The sequence below is a fragment of the Pipra filicauda genome, unplaced genomic scaffold (genome assembly GCF_003945595.2).
Source record: "Pipra filicauda isolate LSUMZ 115617 unplaced genomic scaffold, ASM394559v2 scaffold23_size5868930_pilon, whole genome shotgun sequence".
In the NCBI taxonomy this organism is placed as follows: Eukaryota; Metazoa; Chordata; class Aves; order Passeriformes; family Pipridae; genus Pipra; species Pipra filicauda.
Window position 1 is genome coordinate 4,353,651 of NW_024104354.1, and position 25,539 is coordinate 4,379,189.

Sequence of the window (25,539 nt, forward strand, 5' to 3'; positions counted from 1 at the left end):
ATGTGCAAGTTCTAAATGCGTATCATAATTGCTCCCTGCAGTTTTCAATTTTTAGTCATCAGAGGTGACTTTAGAGGCCCTAACTTTATTCACAGTCTAAGTCTCCCTTCTGTGCTTACTATTTATTTATTATAGACTGTATTCCACTTCTTTTTTATTTATTTCATAGGATGGTTTTTATACTTCCTAACTTGGAGGACTGAAATTTTTAAGTACAGGAGAAAGGAACTGAAGCTTTAACGATATCCATAGAAAATTCTTATTTAGCTTATTCACATTACTCCAACTTAGTCATTTTGCTTAATACTTATAACATCCTAAGCTCCCAAATATATTGTTTGTAAACAAAACCATAAAAACATATTTATGAATGTGCATTAGAAAGAAATGAAAAATATATCACCTAAGCAAACTAGTGAATTATTTATATTCAAATAAATGTTTGTAAATGCTTTCTTCATAGAGTTTAATACTTTGGTTCACTGTTAAGGTGGGTAAAAAGTGTATATGTGTGTGTAAGTACACATTATATATTCTTTTGCAATATATTCTTTATAATATAATTGTTATTGTTTTAGATGATATCTTCCACTCTGATTTAATATAACTATGCCACTAATATTTAAAGTCAAAGATTAATTTTTCCCTATCATATTAATTTTGTAAATGACTTTACACAATTAAACTTCACAATTGTAGTCCTAGACAAGTTTCCTAGGAATTTTATAATGGCAGACTTTCCCTGTGTTTGCTCTTGCAGTCTGATGGCTGCTGATATGCTGATCCATGTTTTACACCACCAGATAGGTTTTGTTTATTTGGAAGAATGAGCTTAAAGAGGTCATGCCAGCTTTTCTTCTCCCTTCCTAGACTATATATCTCCCTTTAATTTAAACTCAGACTTAAAAAAAAAATAAAAAAGGAAAGTGAGTTTCTGCAGCTAAGCTAAACTGGAGAAATCAATGGAATTTATTATCAAGGGATGTCTAATCTCTCAAGCTAATACAAGACTCTGCAGCTATTGATTACATGCTAAGGATGGACAAACTGTTAGTCATGCATGGAAGCAATAGAATAAACATACTATCAAGAGGAAATGGGCAAATAATTGTCTGTAGTGCAGTTATATTTATGTCTTTACTATACTTCTGATGCAGGGACAGCTGTATTTTGCATCCAAAAAGGTACGTCCTAAAATATATTGAATATCCTCTCATTGCTACTGAAACTATTGTAGTAGAGCTGATTATTTACGTAATAATTCAGATGTTTTCTTCAGCTCTCTGAGATATGTAGTCAATAAGAAATTTGTAAGCTGGCTTAATAGGTCAGTTGCTAGATGAAGTGAAAAGAGAAAAAGCTCATAGATTTTCATGCAATTGCATTATAACCTTTGTTTGCACCTAAATAAATCTTCTGTGCTAGTACAGTGTTTATACCATAGTTTCATTTGTTCTGGGTTCATATTTCACGTGATAAATAGATGGACATACTAATGCACACAAAGTGGATTCGTTTTGTATTTGCATCCATATTTGGATTTGTTTTGTATTCTGTATGTGTTACATATTTGAGAAGGGACATGCCCAGTAATTCCTTTGATTTTTTATTTTGGGAATATATACCTATTAATTTTTCCTTTCCTGTCAGAGTGCTGAAAAGACTTCAAATTGTACTACTTCTGTCAACTTCATTTAGATTCTCTTTCTTTGATGTTCACTATTTCTTAATGCTTCTAAGTTTAAAAAGATTGAAGTCCTGAGTTTCCAAATGTGACTCCCTAAAATCAGGTCTCTACTGACATGGAACAAGATTTGAAACTCCCCTCAAAACCCTTCAAACAAACAAACCAAAGAAAAAAAACCCACCACCAAGTGCCTCAGTTAGACTTTCCAACCTGCATTTACACTTGAGACAGCTGTCCTGGTTTTTGTACATTATGAGAATGAGTGAGTGCAGATACTCTGCAGATACTCCAACACTGGAATATCTGGAATATTAACTTATTCTAATAACATATGAGAAGGCTATATTGATCCAGTTGGTAATATAATGTGGCATGGTTTTGGCTTGGAATACACATAGAAGAGTCCCTGACTGAAGATAAGTAGTTCATGAACTATCAATAAGTAGTTGTTAAGGAATTGAGGCAGATGCTGATAATTGATTTAAGCCTTTACTTAAAAGCTGTCCTTTAACTCTACTTAGAAATGGTAAAAAGTCTGCCAGAGTTACAGGCTAGAAACTTGAGTAGAATTGGCAAGAATTATTCTGTCATAAAGACAGACTGGTTCATGAAGATTAGGCTGAAATGCATGGCACTTCTGGAATGTTTGAAGGATCTTCCTGTATTGTCATCACATTGTTAAATAATGGAGTTATTGGGAGTTAGTCTGAACTAAATTCTTTTGGATTTGTAGATTAATAATCCTTGAAACATAGGGGCTTTGTCATGGATATTCTAGGACAGCTTACCTAACCTAGGGATTTTTGCTAGCTTCGTTCATAACATAATTTATTATAGTATGCTCATTTGACAACAGCAGATCACCCACAGAAGTTCAGAAGTGATCACAGTTGATGTGCATAGTTCTTGCTCAGATTGTGACTGTCTCTTGAAATGTGTAACTCTAGTTCGATCCTTTTTAATGAGTCATATGCTTCTACATTGCTTCTACATTCAACAGTCCTAATCAAGTTTATTATCTTAGTATCTGTACAAAAAAAATTGCTTGATTTATCATTCAGTAATAACAAAAGTAATAATTGAGAGTAATGCAGCTGAAATGAGCAAGCCAGAAACCTTTCTTTATTGTTTTCTTACCACACATCTGGCAGTTATTCTGGTTTGGGTTGTACTTCTGTTGTAAGTTTTCACTCATACCTTTCTTCCAGGTTCTCATCAGGGTTCTTTTAGAAGAATTCTTTACAGCAACAGGACTGTAACTTTTTTTTTTTTTTTTTTTTTTTTTTTTTTTTTTTTAGTTTTGGGAACATTTTGTTTTTGTAGGACCTTACATGAACTGAGGAAGCAGCAGGAGCCACAGTGACATCTTAGAATAATCCTCTTTTATTTCCCATGTGCCAAGGAAAGAGTTACCCTGGAAAGGTCAGGAGAAGCCACAGGACAAAGAGGCTCATGTTCTCATAGAAGAAAAGTCTGGGGAATTCTAGTGGCTGTTTAGACTGAGAATATTAGCGGAAATATGAGGACTTTTTTTCTGTGTAATTTTTGTTTTAAAATGTAAGGGCAAAATAATTAAAAGAGCCTCTGGCAGAAACACTGTACTTTAAATTATGGGGTTACTACCTTAAACAAAATTTACTGTACTTCTTTAATAATGGTCATACCTTTGCTTTTGTATGTCAGGGTTTTTATTTAATATAAGCCCCATACATCTCTGCAGTTCCCACAAACACACAAATTTGTGCGTTATGACACGTTCCAAGTCCAGTTGGTTTTCACCTCCAGTGTCACCGATGAAGACAGCCTGGATCACTCTTAAACTTGATATGAATTTCAGTCAATGTAGTCAAAGCAGGAATTTGAAGTCAACTCCTCAGTGTAATGCCAAACTAGAAAGAGTTCAAGGGGGAGGAAGGATCCAAAAGCCAACCCCAATTAAAGAATTGTATACCCGGTGTATAGACAGGATATGCTGGTTTCCAAGAAGCACCGTCTTTATCTGAAATGTTTGTACTTTAATATTTGTGTGATTGTTTTCCATTTCATTTGAACAAATGTGTATTCTGTCTGCCAGTTTGAAGATCTAATTCCTCTTTCCCTACCAGGTAAATCTAAATGAAACTGTATTGCAGTCAATATTTGGAATTTCTGGGGAAAATCAGAGGACTTGTCATATTTTACTGGCCTCATTGTATAGGATTTTTGTCAAAACTTTTGGGACTTATGTTTGTTTCTGATTGACAGCAGGCTAATATGTATTATCATTAAGAACAGTTTCTGAGGCAATGCATGCTCTGACCTTGCTGCTTCTGCAGCTGTGAAGGCTTTTGTTTTCACTCCCATCTCTGTGTAAGTGAAGATTATCTCTACAAAGGGGCTCAATATTGACCTGTCATATCATGTGTTGCTTATCAAGCACTAAAGAAATTGAATTTCATTTTATCTGGAGCATTGTATTAAATCACTGTGCAGTTGAGAGGTGGTATAGGGTCAACAGGTTCTGTCTCTTTCGCGATCTATCTCTGGATTATTAACCTTTGGAGAATTACTAAGATGTTCTTTATTTTATCCCATAAGGTTGGGTTAAATCTTCTTGATCCATAAATTGTTGCCATTGAGTGCCACGTACATGTAATTCTTTTATAAGGTTTCTGGATAAGGACTGAAGATTTAGTAATCTGTATAAATGCAGAGATCCCTTATCCTTCTGGGTTTTTCTGCTCTTTTGATATTCTCTCAATGCCTCTGTTTTTAATTGGTTCATTGAGAGTAAAAGCAGTCAGATTGGATGATAGATATGAGTTAGTGAACACTTGGTAGTATTTGTTTACCAAGAGATAAAGCAGGGGTGAGGAGAAGGGAGATTACAGAGCTGGGTATGGCCAAGCATTAAAAGCAAAGGGCAGAGAGAGAAGCTGGCCATAAGCAGAGATGGGAATGGGGTGGAGGTCATAGCAGCAGCCCATGGGCAGACAGAGTCTGGTAGAAGGGAGCCTGTCATCATTAGAGGAGCTCAGGAGAATCTACAGGTCAACACTGCTACCAGCACCAAATCTTCCATATGCCTTGTTGCCGTATTTCTGTTTGAAGACCTAACTCTTCTAGTCAGGATGTTTGTGTTTAAGAGCTTGATACAGTCACAGGATATGAATTTCCTGCAACAACAGAAGTCGGCGTTACTTTCTGCTGTCACCACAAAGAACTTCCTCCAGTGTTAAGTATGTTTTCTTCTGGCAAAAAAAGGCTTGAAAAAAGTACATTACAAATATCTTCTCCCCAAAATTTTAAATTTAAATACAAGATTTAATGCAAAAAAACCCCAAACAACCCAAACTTGTTTCATTAAATTTCAAAGCTCTGAAACAAGAAATCTTTCTAAATGAATAAGCGAAATTATTGTTTTTCAAATAACGTCCTTGTGCTCAGATATTCACTTAGTGTCTGAGCACTTTCTTTTTCAAACTTGTTTTAAGAAAATCTGAAAAAAAAGAAAACAAACTCTTTAAAAAAGGACTAAAGCTGAGTACTGGAGTTAGCATTTTGGTGGAAGCATTGGCACATAAATTGTAGATGAGGTCTCTGAATTCTTGCTGCTTGCTACTGCTATCTGATGGCCAGAGCACTGGTTACTGTTCAGTTTTCTTGTGTCCCTGGCAGTAAATCACTGCTTTGAACAAGCTATTAACCTTTTTTGTGCCTCTTTCTCCTCACAGAAAAGGATTAACATTGCTTACATATCTCACAGGTGTAACTGGTAGATTAATGTTTGAAAAATACTAAGTGCCTTCTGCCATTGTTATTGAAACTCCAACAGACAGGTCAAGGAATTAACAGGTATATTGAGAGCATCTTTTTTCTTACCTCGTTGGCATAGGGTGCCAATTTGACTTGGGTAGTTCAACAAAGAAGTGAGAAGTCATGGGCTTGAAAATCCATGTATTTTGGATAAAAGTTCTAGATGAGAATGAAAGAGGAAAGATGGGAAAACACTTGGAAGACAAGATGTGAATTGAATTTCTGGAATTAGCAGTACTGAGAGAATATCCAGAGATCAGAAGAGAATACATAAATTGAAATTATATTCCAGTAGGATTAAGGAAATATTTCAGTGAAACACAAACCCTAAATTGTGATGGGGAAATGGAATAAAAAAGGAGATGAGCACTTCTTTTCACCCCCATCAAGAGTTAAAAGTTATTTTTAATGAGATGGCTGAGATTTTTGGGAAGCCTTCTCAAAAATTCAAGTGTTTTATCTGAGAAAAGTAATTATTTGATGATTGCTTTCTACTGAGGTGTTACAGATGGAGGCTTTGTGGTATGGTAGTTTAAAACAATTGGTCTTTACCTCTAGAGATTCCCAAGATGAACATTGCCCAGAAGCAAGAGGAAAATTGTGTTTTTAAAGCACCATTTTAGGAGCAGTGGGACTGTTGGCAGAGTTTACCAAAGCTGTTGAGAGACTCTGCAGACTTTAATTACCATCTCGATATTGCAGAAGTTGTTTAATTTCTGCCAAAGAATGGAATAGTTGTGAGAAAGCGAGATCACGCTCTGTCTTTCATTCTTTCCTTTTTGACAGGTGAATAAAGAATGCTTTTCAATATCTCCTCTGATACTGTGACACATTTGTAAAATTTGCATAGAATTGTAAAATAATTTTTCTTCAAGATTAACAAAGCTGTTATTTTTTTTTCCTTCTCTTTTGAAAATGCCGTATGGCATAGCATAAATGCAGTTTAAGTCTTGTCTTGAAAGCTGCAAGATGAAAAATGGAGTATATTTTCCATTACTGTTCAGTTGGCTTCAAACATTAATAGTTTCATCGTTCATCATCAGACAACATGTATTATGTTGTCTTAATTCCAATAAATTTTGAATTCAGGTTTGAATTCCATCTCTGGTGGGAGTGGTTCGAGGCACAACCTGGATTAGTAGAATAAAGAGGAAATTATTAGAATGAGAAGAATCATTCCATTTTAGAAGGAAAACTTAGCCTATAACAATTTCCTTGGTGAAGGATATATTTACTCTTTTAGGCCTCAGACTCTAAATCAGAGTATGTGTAACTAGGTTTTTCACTGTCATTCAGATGAGAAAAGGGCTGATTATATATATACACATATATATATAAAAATATACATATATATTTGTCTCAGCAGTTATCTTCCTCTATGACACTTGAGTGTGTTCAGTTTTTTCCAAAGTGCTTGCAGTGGATACTGATTCTTTGAAGACTCTTACCAACTCCTTCAGTAGGTCTGCTGTGTTGGTACATTTTTTTTCCATGACCACCTCGCACCTCCCTGTACTTGTTAAAGCACCAGCCTTTGTTTGCTCTATAAAACCCCTTTTTCCCCCCTTCTCTTCAAGTCTCTTATCTTTCAAGGACCTTTTCAATGCTATCCTTCCGCTTCAAATCTCTATTGTTACAGTGCATAGTGTGTTCAGAAAGCTACTGCCCAGGAATTCTACTTATTCATTTGTATTTTTCACCATATATATGATAAATCAGTACTTAAGGGGAAAGGTAACATGCTTGTTCAAAATCCAGAAAGGGAAGGATAGATCATGGGAACAAATACGAGTAGTTTTTAATCCTTAACACTTGTCATGTTACTAGGAATAGCTTTATGTTATATTTAGAATTTGGTTGTTTTGATGTTTGAAACTAAATGTTTGCAATTTGTCTGGCAAACTGCATGCTGAATAGATTACACTGATTCACATTTCCTTATTTCAGTATACCATCTGTGCTTTTGGCTAGTTTTTGCCTGGTTGGAGCTCATAAATGCAAGTTACAAAGAACGGTTATGCTCAGAAAGAGAAATCCTATATTTCACTTCCTTGGATAATCTCGACTTTTAACCTTAAAACAGCAAGGCTGAAGCTATGTACTACAACAGGCTTTATTTTCTCTGGTGATGAAGCCTGTATTAGCAGGGTATATTTTCACTGAATCTCTAGTATATACAGTCATGGTCATGATTTTCATTGTGTAATCATTTTAATGAAGTTCAACAATAAAAGTTAGTCTTGCATGAGGAATAAATGCACTAGAGAGACAATGAAAGATTGATGACAGCTTGGGGAGCATCACGTACTCTGCTGGTGGAAATGCAAGTGTGGAGAGCAGCTGAGCTTGGGGAGCAGGTCAGAGATTACTCACTCAGAGTAATGCCCAAGCACAGTTTTGGTGATTTGAAAGAATTGGGTTACAATGTGAATATCCAAAAGCGCTTTTTGTACTATTTCTGAGGGGGTTTGCTTGAATGAATAGCTTCATTGCTAAAATAATAAACAGTAATTAATATCTGCATCATTTTTGTAACTGCTAGCTTAGTAAGGTAATTAGTATAATTAGCATATAGCATTGCTTGGTGGCATGATAAATCATAATGTAATGAATGTTCACTCTTTACCATTATGATGTATTATCTAATTTATGCAGGTAAAAAAAAAAAAAAACAAACGGTAAGGGGGAAATCAAGAAGAGAAGCCAACAGTGACAGCTGTGTGGCCTTTTGGTCACTTTTCTTGCATCTGCTGCCTGTATTCTCAATTGCTTTGAATAACTCCACTGATAATTAACAGTTCTTTTTTTACTGTTGCTGAGTCTCAATCACGGATTAAAGCTTGCAAAGAGAGGACAGAGAAGAATGAAGTAAAAAAAAATAAAAGACTGCCAGCTTTTTCGCCTTCAGGGTACCTGGGCAAAGGATGATACTTGTCTATTTGTTGGGTGCTTCCTTTACTTTCACTTTCCTGGAGGTATCATCTACCAGCTACAGTTCAGTGCAAGGATGAAGAATTTTAACAGTGTTTTTCTTCGTTGTACTCTGTTTTCTAGAACCTATGAGAACACCAAAAACACTGAAGATTGCTGAGATCCAGGCCAGGCACATCGCAGTGGATTGGGAATCTCTGGGTTACAACATCACTCGCTGCCATACTTTCAATGTCACTATCTGCTACCACTACTTCTGTGGACACAATGAGAGCAAAGCAGACTGCTTGGACATGGACCCCAAAGCACCCCAGCACGTCGTGGATCACTTGCCACCCTACACGAATGTCAGCCTCAAAATGATCTTAACCAACCCAGAAGGGAGGAAGGAGAGCGAGGAGACCATTATCCAGACAGATGAAGATGGTATGTGTAAATGCTCTTATGGAAATTACATCCAGGTCTAGTCTAGACAGATGGTAGGAAATGACTTTATGTGTTACAATATGTGTCCTGAAGGATGCAAGTTGTCTTCTATTAATGTATTAATTAGTCCCAAAATGGTAGCTATAAAAGTGTTATAGCTGTCATCCTGCATATATAGATAAAACTGTCCATGAAACACAAGTCAAACTGAATCTCTCTGTTAACTATTTGAAAGCCACCCATCAAATTAAAGTTATTTTGAGAACTTGGGAATTAGACTCAATCAGCCTTATAGGTCCCTTCCAACTCAAGATATTCTGTGATTCCTCTTTAAAATTCTTTTGGTGAAGTTTCATTGACAAGAGAGGTGAACTTACCTTAGTTGGGAAGAAATAAAGAATAGATGTATATATGTTAGTGGTGACACATTCAGTAGTTAGGCCATGAATCTTGGTATCAAAGATGCTAAAATAAAAATTGATATTTTCCCCTCATAATATTTAAAATGTGGTAGCAAAGAACAATGTTAGTTTCCTTTTCTTATATTTACATTTCATGAAAGTATTGACAACAGCAAAATGAAAATAGATACTTCCACAGGTAACAAAAATAGAATACTTGGACTAATGTAAGACTGTAGATGTATAAAAAAGTAAAATTGAAAAAGGTATTGTGTTTACTTGCCTGTAAAATAAATGAATGGGAAATATAGCTTTATATATGGATAGCAGTCAATGTTAGAATCTGGTAGCACTCTTTTTCCATATATTTTCAATTTTATAAGAAATAAAAGAGGACTATGTTTACTGTTGCAATAAAGAAGAGAGAACAATGTATTAAATAGGTAGACTGTGAGGAACCCTAGAAAACTATAGACACATAGGTGCATCCTATGAAGATTTATTGACAAGTACAGAATTAGAATATTTCATGGAATTAAAATTATTTTTTAAAGTTAATTATAATCCATGATGAATTATTTCTGTGTCTGTGTTTACATTATAGATAGGAATGGTTGCTATTTTTCTTGAGGTTAAATAGAAAGTCATAGGAATATTTTTAAGTCCATGGCAAATGGATTACTTTTCCTTTTTAACTGCGTTTACTTATTGGTTATGGTTTCTGATATCCTTTGTCTAGTTAGATGTGCAGAGATGGTGGATGGTCACTGTAGCAGTGCTCGTCAGGAACAGAGTGAAGAGCATATGTATATTTTGTCTTCTGTTTTTGTTATGGATTATTCTTGAAAGATGATGCACACAAGGCAGGTTTTGGTCTTAAACTAGTACACCAGTGTGCTGTCACTGAACTTGTTTTGAATCAGCTTTGGTGTCACAAGTACTGTAGTGCAGAAGAAACCTCACCCAGTGAACAGAAGTTGCTAAGGTAAACTACTTCAAGCAGATGTTGTTTTCATGGAGGGACTAATACATTTTAAAAGGTACCTATATTTAGATGCACTGGTGGTAATAATGCTTGTGACCTGAAAATAGCCTCTTGTGAGCTTTTCTCTGTGAAACTGTTGGGAATAGAATGCAGATTTTAATTTTGAGTTACTGATTGACTTGAAAGTCTTTGTCCATTTTGCCATGTATTTCAAAGTACACGGCATGCAGACAACATGCAGTACTGAGGGATTCACACCTGTGTCTTTCCTTGAGCTCTCATAGCAATAGTGAACTAAATCCTGTAGTTGACTGCTTATGTATATGATGTTAGTTCCATGTCTGAGTGATCAAATGTCTGAAACTTTTTTAAAAGACAGTTTGCAGCCTAAAGCAGAACTCAGACTAAGATGATGAGAGGAACAGTTATATATGTGATTCTGTGCCCCACGTTTCAGATGTGCTCAGGTGTAGCTTCATTGTCTTCATGATTTTTGCAGGTTCTGTAAAATAAGCATGAGGTTAATTATATCATGAAGGCATTATCAGTGATTCATTTAGGAAGAGGAAAATAGAAGTAGAGTGTTGTCCTTCATTTTTGCAAATACCATTAATTAGAAATAGCCCCTGATTACATGCTATCTGAAATTATGCACTTACATTGTATAGTTTTCATAAATAGAAACTTTGAAAACTCCAGATGACAACAGTTGATAATTAGTTTTTTGTTAGCTTTTCTATAGTGCGGGATTCTTTTCAGTGCCATTCTTTTTCATAAGGTACTGCTAAACAAGCAAAAACTTTATGGACTGTTGGAGATAGAGATGCCTACCCCATGTTTTCTTGTCATACCCATGCTTCCAAGCTGTCCCTTTCTTCTCTTTAGGTGTTGTTGTTTTGTTTTAATCTTTCCCTTCATCTCTCTACATCGATCATCTCGTCTCCTCTCTTCTGTCAGGACTTTTACAAATTTCTGAGCTTCTGGAATTCCCTAAAAGCAGAGGAATTTGGACTTCTGTGAGGCTCCACTGTGCAGCAGGGTGGATCTCTTGTAGTCTTTCACAAAGGTTCACATTTGTGTAAGGCTGTGCAGCTGGGTTGTGGGTCTTTCAAAAATTGTCAGACCTGCCAGAGTGCTGAATGGTAACTTAGCCGCATATGGTACCAGGAGCAGAATTAATTCAAGAAACAATTAGTAGAAGAATGGGGTAAGAGTCACAATCTATGCTTCAGACCTTTGGAGCCATGACTGACAAATGAGGACAGTTTCATTAGCTTGTAATTCAATATCTGCAAGAAAGCAAAGCCCAGGAATATCTGACAGTCTGAAGGTAGGCTCTCTTTTGACCAGAGCTAGATCTGAATAATTGGTAGTTTAAGTATTTCTATGTAACATGGAAAGATAGAATTAATCTTAAAGTAAGTTATAGTAATTTCAGAAAGCTGTATTCCATGTAAAAACAAAGCCCTTGAGAGAGACACTGGTAAACAAGTTGTGCAAAAAGAGAATGAAAATAAGGAAATTTTTGAGTGTTTTAAGAGTGAAACATCTTTCACTTTGGGAAGAGAGCATTAGGGACTCAGCATTACTGTGCTATTACAGGGACCCACTGCTTCTCCTTGTTTCTATAGAAGATGGACAACATTTGAAGAATTTGATAAAGGAAGTAGAGGAAGGCTCACACAGCCTGGAACTGCATACATGCTGAGCAAAGATGATGTTTGGCATTTAGAAACAAAGTACAAAAACCAGCAGTGAATTTATCATTTGGCATGAATCAGCAGTGTGCACATGTTCTTGGAGCTGCCTGCTGACCAAAGCACTGCCAACTCAGAGGGACCCTTTGTCAAAGCAGTGGATGAATGGGATAAACCAGATAAACGCTTCCTTAATTTTTAATTGGAAACAGATACAAAAGGCAGTGGATTAACAGGAGTAGTGACATTAGCTCTGAGAGAACAGCTATGGAGAAAGCAAATTGTGAAGCTCAAAGTGTTCAGTGGTGATTTTATAACCAGTAAGGGAGTGTGTCTTCTAATAGTAGGCAAACAAATAATTGAAAAGGATCACTTCAAATAGGATAACTACACATTTTGGGGCTTAAAGTATGCCAAAGCTTTGTTCTGAGCCAAAGGTCATGCTCATTGGACACAAATGCGGTTCCCTGATCTTTCAAAGACTGTGGATCATTCAGCTGCATGCAGAAATACCAACTGTCCGACCATTACTCATACTCCTGGGAAAACTCCAACAGGCTTGCCACTCTGGGTAACAGCAGAGGAAGGGGGAAATATGTATATAAATTATAATTAGGGGGGGGGAATGAATAGAAACAGTGAAATATTTTGTGTAGTGTCTAAATGTGTGTCCTGCTTTCAGCTGGGATAGAGTTAATTTTCTTCCTAGTAGCTGGTACAGTGCTGTGGTTTGGATTTAGAATAATGTTCATAACATGCTGATATTTTAGTTGTTCCTAAGTAGTGTTTATATTAAGTCAAGGACTTTTCAGCTTCTCATGTCCTGCTATCAAGAAGACTGGAGGGGCACAAGAAGCTGGGAGAGGATGCAGCCAAGACAGCTGACCCAAAATAGCCAAAAGGATACTCCATATCATGGAATGTCATGCTCAGTATATAAGTTGGGGAGAAAACTGACTGGGGACCACTGTTCAGAAACTGTCTGGGCATCGGTCTGTGAGTAGTGAGCAATTGCAATGCATATAATTTGTTTTAGATAGTCTAATTCTTTTATAATTTCTATTTTCTTCTTTTTTCTGCCCCATCCAGCTGCTGAGGGAGGATTGAGCAAGCGACTGGGTGGTGCTTAGTTGCTGGGTGAGGTTAAACCAAGGCAATGTGTGAAGAGGAAATACCTTTCACCAGCTTCAAGAGGGAGGATTTATGGAAAGAGTTGACATTTAGTAATTTTCCATGATTGATAGTAGTAAGTTTTGTAAGTTGCCTTTATGAAAGACCAAACCAACCAAACAAAAAACCCACCTCGATTTGCTATGAGAAGCATCTTTTTTGTTTCTGCTTTTCCAGTTGTTCTGGCACCCTAGGAAAATGATGGTGGAAAGAAGAGGTAGAAAATATGCTTTGATCAAAGTAAGCAATGCTTCAAGGAGCTTTGAAAAAACATAAAGATCTACTAGTAGCACTTGAAAAGTTGCAAAAATAGCTCGCCTGGGAGAAAAAGTTAACGCAGGGTTGTGAACTATGTCCATTGCAGCAAAGGAGGGCTGCAAAGATTGTTTGAAATGGCAAACTGTCTCAGAAAATGTGTAACTCACTTAACTGAGTGACACATTCATAGATGTCAAGTGAACCAGGTATGCTAATCCTAATGGGGGAAAAATTGGCAAATGGTTGCAGTTAACAAAGAGAACCCCCCAACCAAAAGATAAAAGTTTCAGTGTGAAATTGTCCATAAATGTCACTGCTAAACATATTGACCTCAGTGCTTCATCTAAGAGAGAGACTAGTAACCTATGTGGCATAAGCAGTGACAAAATTTAGTGTCAAAGTAGTCAAATAAGGGAGGAATTTTTATGTCTTTAATAAAAGTGAACTGAAACTGAGTATAACCAACCTACTCTTGTTGAGTAAAAGGAGCCTGGGATAACTTGTTTGTGCTTCATCTTGAGAAAATAATCTTCTTTCCTTTTTTCAGAGGGTAGCTAAGTTTTGCTGTTGGCATATCAGTGAGAGAGGAAAACTGGTTGCAGAAGGACACATGAGCATTTTTTGAGAAAGACATCAGAAAAGCTGATCTGTAAGAAAGTAAAAAGAAACCCTAAATTATTAGCGCAGATTTATTTGAAGTTTATGCTGAACAAACGACAAATGAAGTAAGCTTTTTTAAGGTATTGTGGAGATTAGAAATACTAGATAGGTTTTGTATTAATAGCTGAGGAAAAAATTGGCCCTGAAACACAGAATTGTTTACCCTGGCTTAACCAACTTCCTACTTTCATTTCCTTTAGGTACCTATATTTGAAGCTTTTGTAGCTGAAAAAGTGATACTGCATATGAAGTTCTTTATTGAAATTTTGTGTTTGACATAATGATGTTTGCAAATAGGCCAGAATTAGTGGCTGTTTCAGGAGTTTTTGCAATGAAATGAGGGCTTGCACCTGGCATCACAAGTTTCTGTATTCCTAAACCATGTGTTAGCTGAAAGCACTCTCTGAATATTGAATTGCATACTTTCAGAAAGTTGTAAGGTCTGTGAGTATGTGAGGTTATCTCACCCTGAAATGAAGAAACATTTCCAATTCCCAGAAATGAGGAGTACTGAAATCAGGACTTGGTGTAAAAAAGCGTTAAATAAAATACTACATTAGGTGCCTGAGCCCCTGAGTTCAGCAAATCCAGAACTCATGGGTTTGGATATTGGAAGAAGCTGGCCAAGGAAGTGGTGGAATCACCATCCCTGGAAGCGCCTCAGCACCAAGCTTCCGTTACAATTAGGGTTAGGGTTCAGAGAGCCAGAAAGCCTACAGCTCCAGGGGCACTGGGTCTGGAAAAGTAATGCCAAGGAGATCGTGGCAGGGCACCAACATTGCTGCCTCCACACCCTTTGGAATCTGGGCCATCCATGTTGATGGGGACCTCAGCCTCAGCACCAAGCTTCCATTAGGGTTTGGGTTAGAGTTCAGAGGTCCAGAAAACCTACAACTCCAGGGAAAGTAGGGCTGGAGAAGGCATATCAAGAGGATCACGGCAGGGCACCAACATTGCTGCCTCCACACTTTCGTAATCTAGACCACCCATGGCAATAGGGACCTTACCCTCAATGACAAGCTTGCTTTAACGTTAGGGTTCAGAGACTCAGCCAGCCTACAGCTCCAGGGACACTGGGGCTGGAAAAGACATTCCAAGTGGAACACAGCAGGGCACCAACATTGCTGCCTTCACACCTATGTAATCTGGGCCACTCATCGTGATGCGGACGCCAGCCTCAGCAACAAGCTTCCAGTAGGATTAGAGTTCATAGAACCACAGAGCCTACAGCTCCAGGGACACTGGGGCTGGAAAAGGAATGCCAAGTGGAGCATGTGCACGAAAGGAGACCGTCAATATAAAATTAGTTTTTTTCTCAATAGCACTCAGTAGCATTTTGTTCTTCTCTGCAAATTGTCCAACTTGAGTGATTTCCAAAGAACTATTTTTTTGTCACCACCTTTGGTGTAAATGCTCATACAGTAAGGATTAGTAATAGGAATTCTGGGTTTCTTTTTCCTTTTTAATATCTAAAATTTGCTTCTGTTTAAACCTTAGTCCAAATTTGCAATAAAGCGTAAAGTAAAAATGGCAAATCCCTCAGAAAAAGCCAATGGGAAGGTGGACCATTTTAATTTCTTGTAACATTTAAACAGATTGATTGTCACCATATCCTAAACATGAGCATCTACCTTCAGGGAAAGCTGTAAGTTTGCTGCTGATATTCTGTCCTTTTTGAGTACAACAGAGGAATTTTTCCCGACATAACCACACATATATCTGCACATAACTTTTACCACAGAGCATAGTAATACTCTACAGGGCTTTCATAGAGTATAATAATAATAAAAATACTCTGTTTACATGCACTTTCATTATTTTGTAGCAGGAAAACTGAAGCAATATAAATTCATTTTTATAGTGGTTGGTGTCAGTTAATACATTGTTCTTCCAGAAGTAATGTATTGTAATATAAATTTCCCATTAAGTCAGTGTAGAACAACGTTTAAGTGACACTATTTGTGAATAACAATTTATTTGTGACTGTGACATAATTTAATGCAAATATATTGCTCTAAAATGAATTGATCTGATGTCAGATTGATGGTTTGTACCTTTATTACGCATAGTATTTATAGAAGTCCACCATCTCACATGCATATAGAAGAAAAGATTATCAGCTATTCACTATATGAACATATAGCTTCATTAAAAGGCTTTGGAGATGCATGTAAATCATGACAGAAGAGCTTGTGTTGTTTGCCCTATAAAACCTTGCTGAGATTCCATTTGAATTTATTTCATGTTCCTTTTATATAAATGTGCATTTTATATCTGTATACTTTTTTATAGGATTTTTTTTCTTTGCTTAAGTTCCAAATCTCTTCTGAAACCCATATAGTTAAACCCACCTAAATAATTTCACTTCTTCAGATATGTATAAAGCCTGACTTGTTGGAAATTTAGCATAGAATAATGATGGGAAGGAAAGTGTATTTACTGTTGCTGTCACTGAGACATGGTGGGTTCACAGATGGAAAGCAGATGGAAAGAAAATCAATGGGGCCAGAATCTTTTTAAAGAGAGGGTGCAGAGGCCAAAAGATCAAAGTCCAACTCTTCTAGAAGCTACTTATACTTTTTGAATTATTCAGATACCTAGCCAATGACAGAAAATGTTAATTAATATACTTCACCTTAATATACACTTGTAGTAGTCTTGAGTGTTTTGATTTAAACATAAACTGTCTGTAAGTCTAAAGGGAAGAGCGAGAGCTTGTCTAGAAAGAAGAATGGGAGCTGAGAAGGCAGCAAAGAGGTGCTGTGGTGAGCGACGAGGCTTCTCAAGATGCTCACACAAGCCTGAAAAAAGTCTTTTGGGCTGTTTGTGAGGAGGTTTCTGAAAGCTATTATCAACACAAGGATGACATTTATCTGGCTGTTCTTTATCTGTGTCCTTGCTAAACATCATATAAACAGAAGACTTTTAACACTGTTTTGGAAAGATGAAGTTTAAGGTATTTCTGAAGTCTTTAGTCTTGCTGTAAGTCACAGGGAATATACAGCAATGGCTGCCTACAAGAAGAAGTGCAGTTTGAGTCTTCAAGGTAGTGTTACTGGCAGGTTACTTTGCTGTTCTTTTGTTTGTGGTTTTTGTTTGTTTGGGGAATTTTTTACTAATTTTGGCCCTTTTAAAATTTCTCTTTGTAACTAATTCTGATCTGAGAACAAAGACATAAAAACACTAATGAGGATGTGTAAGAGCCCAGGACTGGAGCAATAAGCTCAACCACGAGTTCTACTTTTAAAAGTATAAAAGGCTCAAAAAAATTTGCCCACCAAATATTTTGAAGAGCCCTTGGTCCTTTAATACCTTGAGGCAGCGTAAAGAGATGACGCAGCACATATTTTGCAGGAGATACTTTTACTGATAACTTTAGAAAATAAGGGAACTTGGCAAAAGTTTAAAGGGTAATGTGCAACCAAAACAGAGTGTTCCACAAACATATGACTTAGCACATGCCAACCCATACAACTTAGCAAAATCCAACCCATTCGGTCCCAAAATATTAAGAGGAGATTAGGAGAAGGAGAAGAACGAGAAGGAGTAAAGAAAGAGAGAGAAAAGAGATTAAGATAAGATCATAGCTACCACCAGAGAGTCCTGTGCAAGTCAAGATGCCACGGAGCAGGTGGCAGGTCTCAAGCAAAATGGTGGCCATGTGCTGCTGTTTTTACGTGCTTTGGCCCTCTGTGGCCACCCCTCCCAGGTGTGACTTCCGACCCACTGGCCACTCTGGGGCTCCAGGGTGGGGTGAGGGGTGGTGCTCCCACTGTGTGAACCAATCTAAGGCTGGGTTAGGGGTTCCTGTGTGCTGTGCTCCTGGGCTGCCTTTGACTGACAGCTGATCCAGGGTTACCCCAGAGGTCTCCCAGGGGCTGACATGTGGGATACAGCATTACCTCATCTCTGTGAGATTCAACCCGTCTCTTCCCTCCACATGCACACACTTGAGTTGGTTCCGACATAATATTATAATAATCCTGTGTCTCACACGATGATAAGGCATTATTTTGACTAACCTGAAGATACTGTGTTCTTAAAGCAAATTCTCTTGCTCCTGCTTTTCTCTTTTCTCGCTTCTCTTTACCCCTTTGGTAAAGCAGTGCAATTTAAAGGCATTTTTACTGTGGTCAAACTGAAAAATGGAAAGGAAAAAATAATTTCGGACTATCCAAATGTGTCCTTCAAACTATATTCCTTTTTCTAGGCACTTGAACTTTTATTTGCTTCTCTGTTTTAATTCCAGTTGAGCTCTCAAATAACTTGGGCTGATCCCAAGCTTCATTTTTATGAATTTGTGGGGATGGGTGAGGTTTGTGGTAATTACTGTTCTCTTTTTCTACATGCTCGCCTTCTTTTACTTTCTGACCTTATTTTAACTGGGATTCCCAGCAAGCTGCTCTTTGCTGTGCTAGGTTCTGTTCTTGTACCCTTCCCATGCCAGCAAGAAGTATGAAACTAACTGGGATCATGCAGTTCCAGTCACTTTAACATTGCTGATGCTGCCTCAAGTATCAAATTTTATATTGGAGGAGAAGAAAACACAGTCATGGAATGTGATGAGCCTAGAGGCATCTCCTACTTTGGTGTTTGAACAGAAGGTGTAGGAGGCTTTATGCAACCCTCAAATGTAGAATCCTGCACTCAGTTTCAACTGAATATGAAACTTTTTTTTTTTTAGTATTTGGCATGTTTTTGAGCAATCTTTTTACTTTACATACTTTGATGTGCTTTAATGTCAAATTTCATATTCTGTGTAGGCCCTGATGTGTACGCATGTTCTTTCCCAAACACAGATATACATGTGCACACACAGACATGTGAATGTGTCTTCCAAGGAAAATGTCATGTGCGTCAGAGTATATTCATACCTCTTTTGAGATGTAAGGAAAAACAGTAGAGCATTCCCATGAAAGTGTTACTTACAGCAGGTCTCTCAATGACATGAAGCGCACAGAGGGGCTGTCATGGCATGTCAGCCTTCATCCACTGCCTAGTCTATATGGAGACACTGAAGCAAAGCACCAGCCTGTGATTTTAGTTAACTTCTCCTAAGTCTTCATTTGACAGGTAGATAAACAGGTTCTATAAAGGTCTCATCTGTTTACTTCTGGGCTTTTTTGACAGCATGAATTTATTATTAATGTGCCAAATTATGTTGTTTGTACCAAGGGTCAGATCATCATTTATAGCTCGCATGTAGGCTGAAATAAATCCTACTGTTGGGACAGACCACTCCTTTCTGCTGCTAGCACACTGCCTGACACTTTCCTTGATCCAGTAGGTTTTAATTTATTTTTACTCTGTGCAAAACTTTAGTCTGCTTTGATAATGAATACCCAAGAAGGGGAGATAAATATATGTAAATAAATTAAATAGAGGTAACATTTCTGATTGAAAGACTGCAAATTTGGGCAACTTTTTCTCTTTGCGGGGGAGGAGGGTTTTTGTGGTTGAAATTTCTTCAGGCACTCTCTTATCCTCATCCCCTTCTTTCAACATGTATTTGTTCAAATCTAGATGAGCTACTGTGTTAAAAAGGAATCATATGTGTAGGCAAAAGTATCTTGTAAGCTGTAATGCAAGATAACTACGCACTTCTGCCTGGTGTTGATGGGATTACCAGGTACTGTGAATCACTTGGGCAAAGAGGCCTGAGGTGACATATCAGACTTGTTATTACACCAGGGATATTGGTTCCATTTAAAATAAGAAAGTAGGGTCATGTTAGTGCGGTTCAGTTCAAAGCTTTGAAAACATCTCTTATTGGAAAGATTTGAAGTAAGCAGTCTTGATCCTTCTGCAGCATAAAGAGGTCAGCGGCTGAAAGAAGTGGCAGCTGAGCTGGTGTGTTTGCCCCATGTCCAGCCCTCTGTTTAAATCAGGATTTCTTTTAAAACAACAAATCATAAGAAGGGGTGATTGAGAACTATTTTATAAGAATATCTCTCCTTTGGAAGAAGCTGTATAACAGAAACTCTTCCTTGCCTTTGATTTTTCTCTTTGAAAGAAATTTAAAACCATGTAGTCCTTGTCCTAAGATATGCTTATTACAGAGTTCAGTGATGTTTTCTGAAGTTGTAATCTGGCTTGAACTGTTTCCCCTGGCTATACTACAAGACAATTTGACTTTGTATGAAGCTCTGAAAACTGTATATGCAGATGATGTTAACGTTTCAACTTTATGCTCTCTGCACTGCAAATGACAAAAAACACTTTGAAGTGCTTTTTCATACTCTCTACCACTGCCTTTTGCATGCAATGAATATTAATAAAAATAGACCTGCGTTCACTTTTGGTTTCAATAGGATGTTCTGTCATCTCTTTAGTTTTTCTGTCTCTTGAATTTCCTATTTTTAAAGGTTTTTATTTTGTTTGTAGTGCCAGGCCCTATACCTGCCAAATCAGTGAAAGGAACTCCTTTTGAAGATAAGATCTTCCTCAACTGGAAGGAACCTGTGGATCCAAATGGCATCATTACTCAGTATGAGGTAATCATTAAACACCTACTAAGCACAGGATGGGACTAGGGAGGTGCATCAAGAGAGATGGCTGACAGTGGGTGTTTATGCTCTTGTAGGCAACTATTCAATGATATACTCCTTTCATTTACAGAATACATGATTTTGTGTAGTGATTAGATATTCAAAATTCGTAATTATGGTGCATATGTTGTTCGCTGTCCAACCCTGTCAAGTGCCTTTGGCATGTGAGTATAAGTGCCTTAACAGTCTTGTATTGTTAATATACACTGTTCCAAAGCCATAACAGCCATGATCTGTGAAATCTTCTTGTTGGGAGAGAAGGTTATGTGAAAAGTAAGGTGGTTATTAAATTTGAAACCATGTTTTTTTAGCTTTGTTAGCTCTTCAGATATCACCCTTCAAGGAAATTTCCATGTATATTCTGTTTAAAGTGTATTTAATATATGATCCTTCTGGGGACCTGCACAGTAGCTGATTTGAGCAACAAACACTGCGCTCTCCAGCACTCCTTTTTTAAAGGAACAGAAGGTATACCTTTGTTTACTAGTGAATTACAGAAAGGCAAATCAACTACGCTAACAAAACCCCATAAATATTTTGTTTATTTATTTACTGATGCTAGGAAAGTTCTTTAACCCAGGTGGGCAGCTCAGCCCCACTCAACTGTTCACTCACTTCCCTGCAGTGGGATGGGGGTAGAATTGAAAAGAGCAAAAGTGCAAGCTTTTGTATTTTAATCACAAATCCAAAACACAGCACCACATGAGCCATGGTGAATAAAATTAATCTATCCCAGTCAAAACTAGTACATCAAGATATCATATCTAGCTTTAAAAATATTAGCTTGGTTTGAATAGCATATAAATATGATTATTAGAAGGGGAGAGGGAAAAGTATCACATGAAGTGAAAAATAAAGGGCATTAGTGGAAATGGAGAAGGTGGAGAGGTGTCCAAAATTTAATGTAACAGTGAAATTTTCCATACGTGAACGAATATCACAGAGAAAGAGAGATGAAGGGCACCTGCACAGCCTTTCAAGTGAAGCAGAGTCTTCAATAATACACATCAAGTCTTCACTGGTTTAGTGGTGGACTTATCAGTGTAGGATTAATGGAACTGATGGTCTTAAAGATCTTTTTCAGCCTAAATGATTCTATGATTCTGTGGTATCCCCAAGGCAGACGGGTAGCTGTATGAGCATGTGTCTTTTGTTTCCACTCCAGCCAAGCTAACCTAATCCCCTTGTGCCAAAATTTGTAACAGTTGTTACTAAAATAATGGTTTTCACAGGTCAGCTATAGCAGTATACAGTCGTTTGATCCTGCAGTTCCAGTTGCAGGACCTCCACAAACCGTGTCGAAGTTGTGGAACAGCACACACCACGTCTTCTCACATTTGCACCCCGGTACTACTTACCAGTTCTTTATACGTGCAAGCACTGTCAAAGGGTTTGGACCAGCAACTACAATCAATGTAACAACCAACATCTCAGGTAAAAAGCAAACAACAACATAAAATAAAAACAGCGAAGGAGAGAGAAGAAAGTGTATTGTGAATATTTGACCGTGAAAATTTGTGAAATACTAAAGAAAACCCCCCAGAAAATCCTACTGTGTTGTTAAATTATATTACTAAAAATGTTTTAGAGTGTGTTTGCCACACAGTAGTGTAAATTCAGGGATAAATCCTTGTATGAGGTGGAAATTGCATAGCTATAGTTGTTAACTGTTCAGGTTTTTTTTATGTAACCTAGTAGTTTCATCTAATAATTTTGAACTGCTGTATAAACCCTAACTAATTAACTCTTCCAGCACTCCATAGGTCACTAAAAACTGTATTTGTTTTGCTTATTAATAAAGTCATATACAGAAAATTAACTGACTCTCTGAGGGTGTCACCACTTAGGAACATGCAGCAATAACATAATCGGGGCAGTTGGGACAAAGTGGGAACTTCTTTTGCCAGTTTTATATAGCTCTGCTTCCTTGTGCCTTTATTCACTTATTTTAGTGCACCAAGATTGACGTTATTTGTCTTAATAATGCACTGCAAATTCTAGAAGACAGTAATGTCAAATGGAATGCTTTAATATTTTTATTTTCTTAAATTTCATTGTTATTCTCACAAAATAAGATAGTGGCTTATGCATTTGATAGCAGAAAATAAGTCAATGCTATATTTAGAGAGACTGTTGATTTTGTGACATGGTGACTTCAGAGCTTGGCAGAGATCAAAGAAATCAGTCATTTAGAAATTTAAATAGCACAAAGCAGCTATTTTCCTTATTATCTGCCATGATGACACTTAGATTGTCCTGTAAAGGGAAGTTAATAATGTATCAGAATGCACCTATGATTTTTATGGGAAACTACTCATGTAGTCTCCTCACCCAGTTCCTGAAAACATGCACAAAAATCAAAATGTGAGAAAATTCAAGGCAGAACTCCTTGAATTATGTATCAAGTTAAATGCTGTAGTTGTCATAGTTAAGTGGAACAGCTTGTTGAATTCCACCCGAGCACATAACCACTAGCACTCCTCACTCCCCAGTCCCTTCAAAAGAACCCAACCAAGGCACCAAAAACCCCCAAATGATGTGTTCTGTTCTGTTTATGTAGCTGTTAGGTTGTTTTGAAGTCTGATATTTTACTCAAGTTGTTTTAAGGTCCTTATGATTCTTTACAACAGTATCCTGTAGATATTTCAGTATTTTGAGAAATAAGTGCTTCAACATGTTTGGATTATTTAGGACTACAATGTGTTCAGGCTTCTTCAGATATGCCTTCTTTTTCCACACAGAAATTGGAGGAATTTTTTCCAGAATCCAGTATAGCACACTTTCTAGATACAGTATGGATCTGTTAGTTAGCAAGATGTGGTTTTTACTAGGAAAGCTTAAAGGCAGACTGTGAAACCCCTCGTATCTGAATTTCAGCCTTTTTTTTTTCATCTTGCTTTATGCTGAAGTGTTGTCTAGTTTCGCTCTGCATAGCTGATACTTTATATGAAGCAATGCATGTTCAGAAAATGCTAGCTTTAGTTTAGTGAGGAGTGAAATTATTCCTTTTAGTCAAGCTTACAAGTGGTTGCTGTGATTCTAGTGAACATGGTGTAAACAGTAATTTTAAAATTAACATTAAATAAACATTAATTCTATAAAAAAGTATTTCCTGAAATAAGAGCAGATTTTGTGTTCATCTAGGATCTGGGACTAATGAAGCAAGACTTTTAATCTTTCAGTACTCTTCTATCAATTGATATATTTTTGTAAAATTATTATGATTTAAGTGATTGACAACCTGCTAGAAAACATTGTTTTGTAAAATTTCATTTTGAAATATACCAGCATCATTAATGATTTTATAACAATACAGCCACATATGAAAAACCCCCATACATATAGTTTTCAAACTTGTGAAAAATTAGTGATGAATAGAAATCTATTGTTTTCTAATACAGAGAAAATCCTATTTCTTTCCTTGCACCAAGGCTGAAGTCAGCAACAGTATTACCAGGGAGGACTGTAACAGGTGGTAGATTAAAGTTGGGTAGTTGAAGTAACCACCACCACCAGCCATCCAACCCACAGCAAATATTGCTGCCTTGAGGCCTGGCAAACTGCCTCTAGTTTGGATGTTGATTTTGTTTTTTCGTAGTGGTTCAGAAGCTGTTTAATAAGCAGCTTGGCCATACATTGTTAAGAATGGGCATGGGAAGAGATTCTTCCATCCAGTTCTAGTCCACCAATGCATGTCTATGCAAGCCCAATTTTCCTGCACTCTGGTTGGTATTGGCATTGTCTACAATGACATTCAAGAGGAAAAAGAGGAGGAAAAAGAGACATGGTAGAGGTTGGGTCTTTGACATGATAACTGTAGTTATTTGTAGGGTAGAAAGCGTGATGCCAAAATGTTTTTTTTTTTTGTAGTTTTAGAGTTTCTTGGCAGTCACTTCCTCTGTCCTTGAATAAACCTGTTTAAGTTCATAGGTGTTGTGATTTGAGGGGAAGCAGCTAGGGATGGGGTTATGGGTTGGTGAAGTCCCATTCATGCTGTAGTAAAAGACCGTGCCTGACTCAAAAAATCATTTACAAATACTCATATTGCTGATAAAGATTCTGGCTTTGTACTATATTGTACAGACACATTCTCATGGAAATTCAGAATGTTATCACTGATTTCTTACTTGTTCTTTTCCTTCCCACTCAACATTAATCAGCTCCCACTTTACCGGACTATGAAGGAGTCGATGCATCTCTCAATGAAACTGCTACTACAATAACTGTACTCTTGAGACCAGCACAGGCCAAAGGTGCACCTATCAGGTAAAAAAAAAATTAAAAAATCAAGAAGAGTTTGGTTTTTAGTTGCGTATATGCTGTCTCGCAGTACATAGAGCTGTATATTTCAGAGTGATATTTATTTAACATTACTATTGTTTTTCTTACCTGTACTGAGCTTGCCAACAGATGTGTAATTAAAAAAAACTCTTGGTTTGGCAGGGTTTTTTGGAATCATTCAGCTATCTGTCCTGTTTGATTTAGGTTCCCCAGGACCACCTTCTAACCACTATAATTTAATTTTACTTTCTCACAGTGTCTCTGAAATATGAGGTTGAAAGGTGTTTGTCAGAAAATAGATTTGAAAATAACACTTCCTCTCCATTGCTTCAAATCATCTAGTCTGTAGCATATATGTATGATTGGAAAATTGGAAATTGGAAGCTCAGGGGAAATGGTAAAATAATAGTGATGAATACAAACTAGTTGACCTTTTTCTTCTGAGAGTGCTTTTTACTAGGAATCATGTTGCAAGCTATTAAATTTTACTTGGCGTGTCCCATAATCATATTAAAATGTTTCATTTATGTTAACTTTGAAGGGTCTTTCTCTTTCTGCTCTCTGTTGAGAGATAATTTAATTCTGTTTGCAAAGATTAGTCCATATCCTTCTCTTTACTTCTCCTTGTTAGTGTAAAAATTTTGTGATAATATTTGATTCCATTTGTGTTTTACTGATGTGGCTGCATCAGCAATATTCA

The 25,539-nt window shown here is 37.0% G+C and overlaps 1 protein-coding gene across 14 annotated transcripts in view; it reads left to right on the forward strand.

The window, feature by feature from the left end:
- Positions 1-25,539, forward strand: part of PTPRK (protein tyrosine phosphatase receptor type K) — a 397,788-nt gene that overhangs the window by 290,809 nt on the left and 81,440 nt on the right. For all 14 annotated transcript variants that reach the window (XM_027751912.2, XM_039381750.1, XM_039381752.1 and 11 more), the window contains exons 8-11: positions 8,537-8,839; positions 20,395-20,504; positions 21,791-21,992; positions 24,719-24,824. In XM_027751912.2, the coding sequence (XP_027607713.1) occupies positions 8,537-8,839; positions 20,395-20,504; positions 21,791-21,992; positions 24,719-24,824 (721 nt within the window). The remainder of the gene's footprint in view (positions 1-8,536; positions 8,840-20,394; positions 20,505-21,790; positions 21,993-24,718; positions 24,825-25,539) is intronic.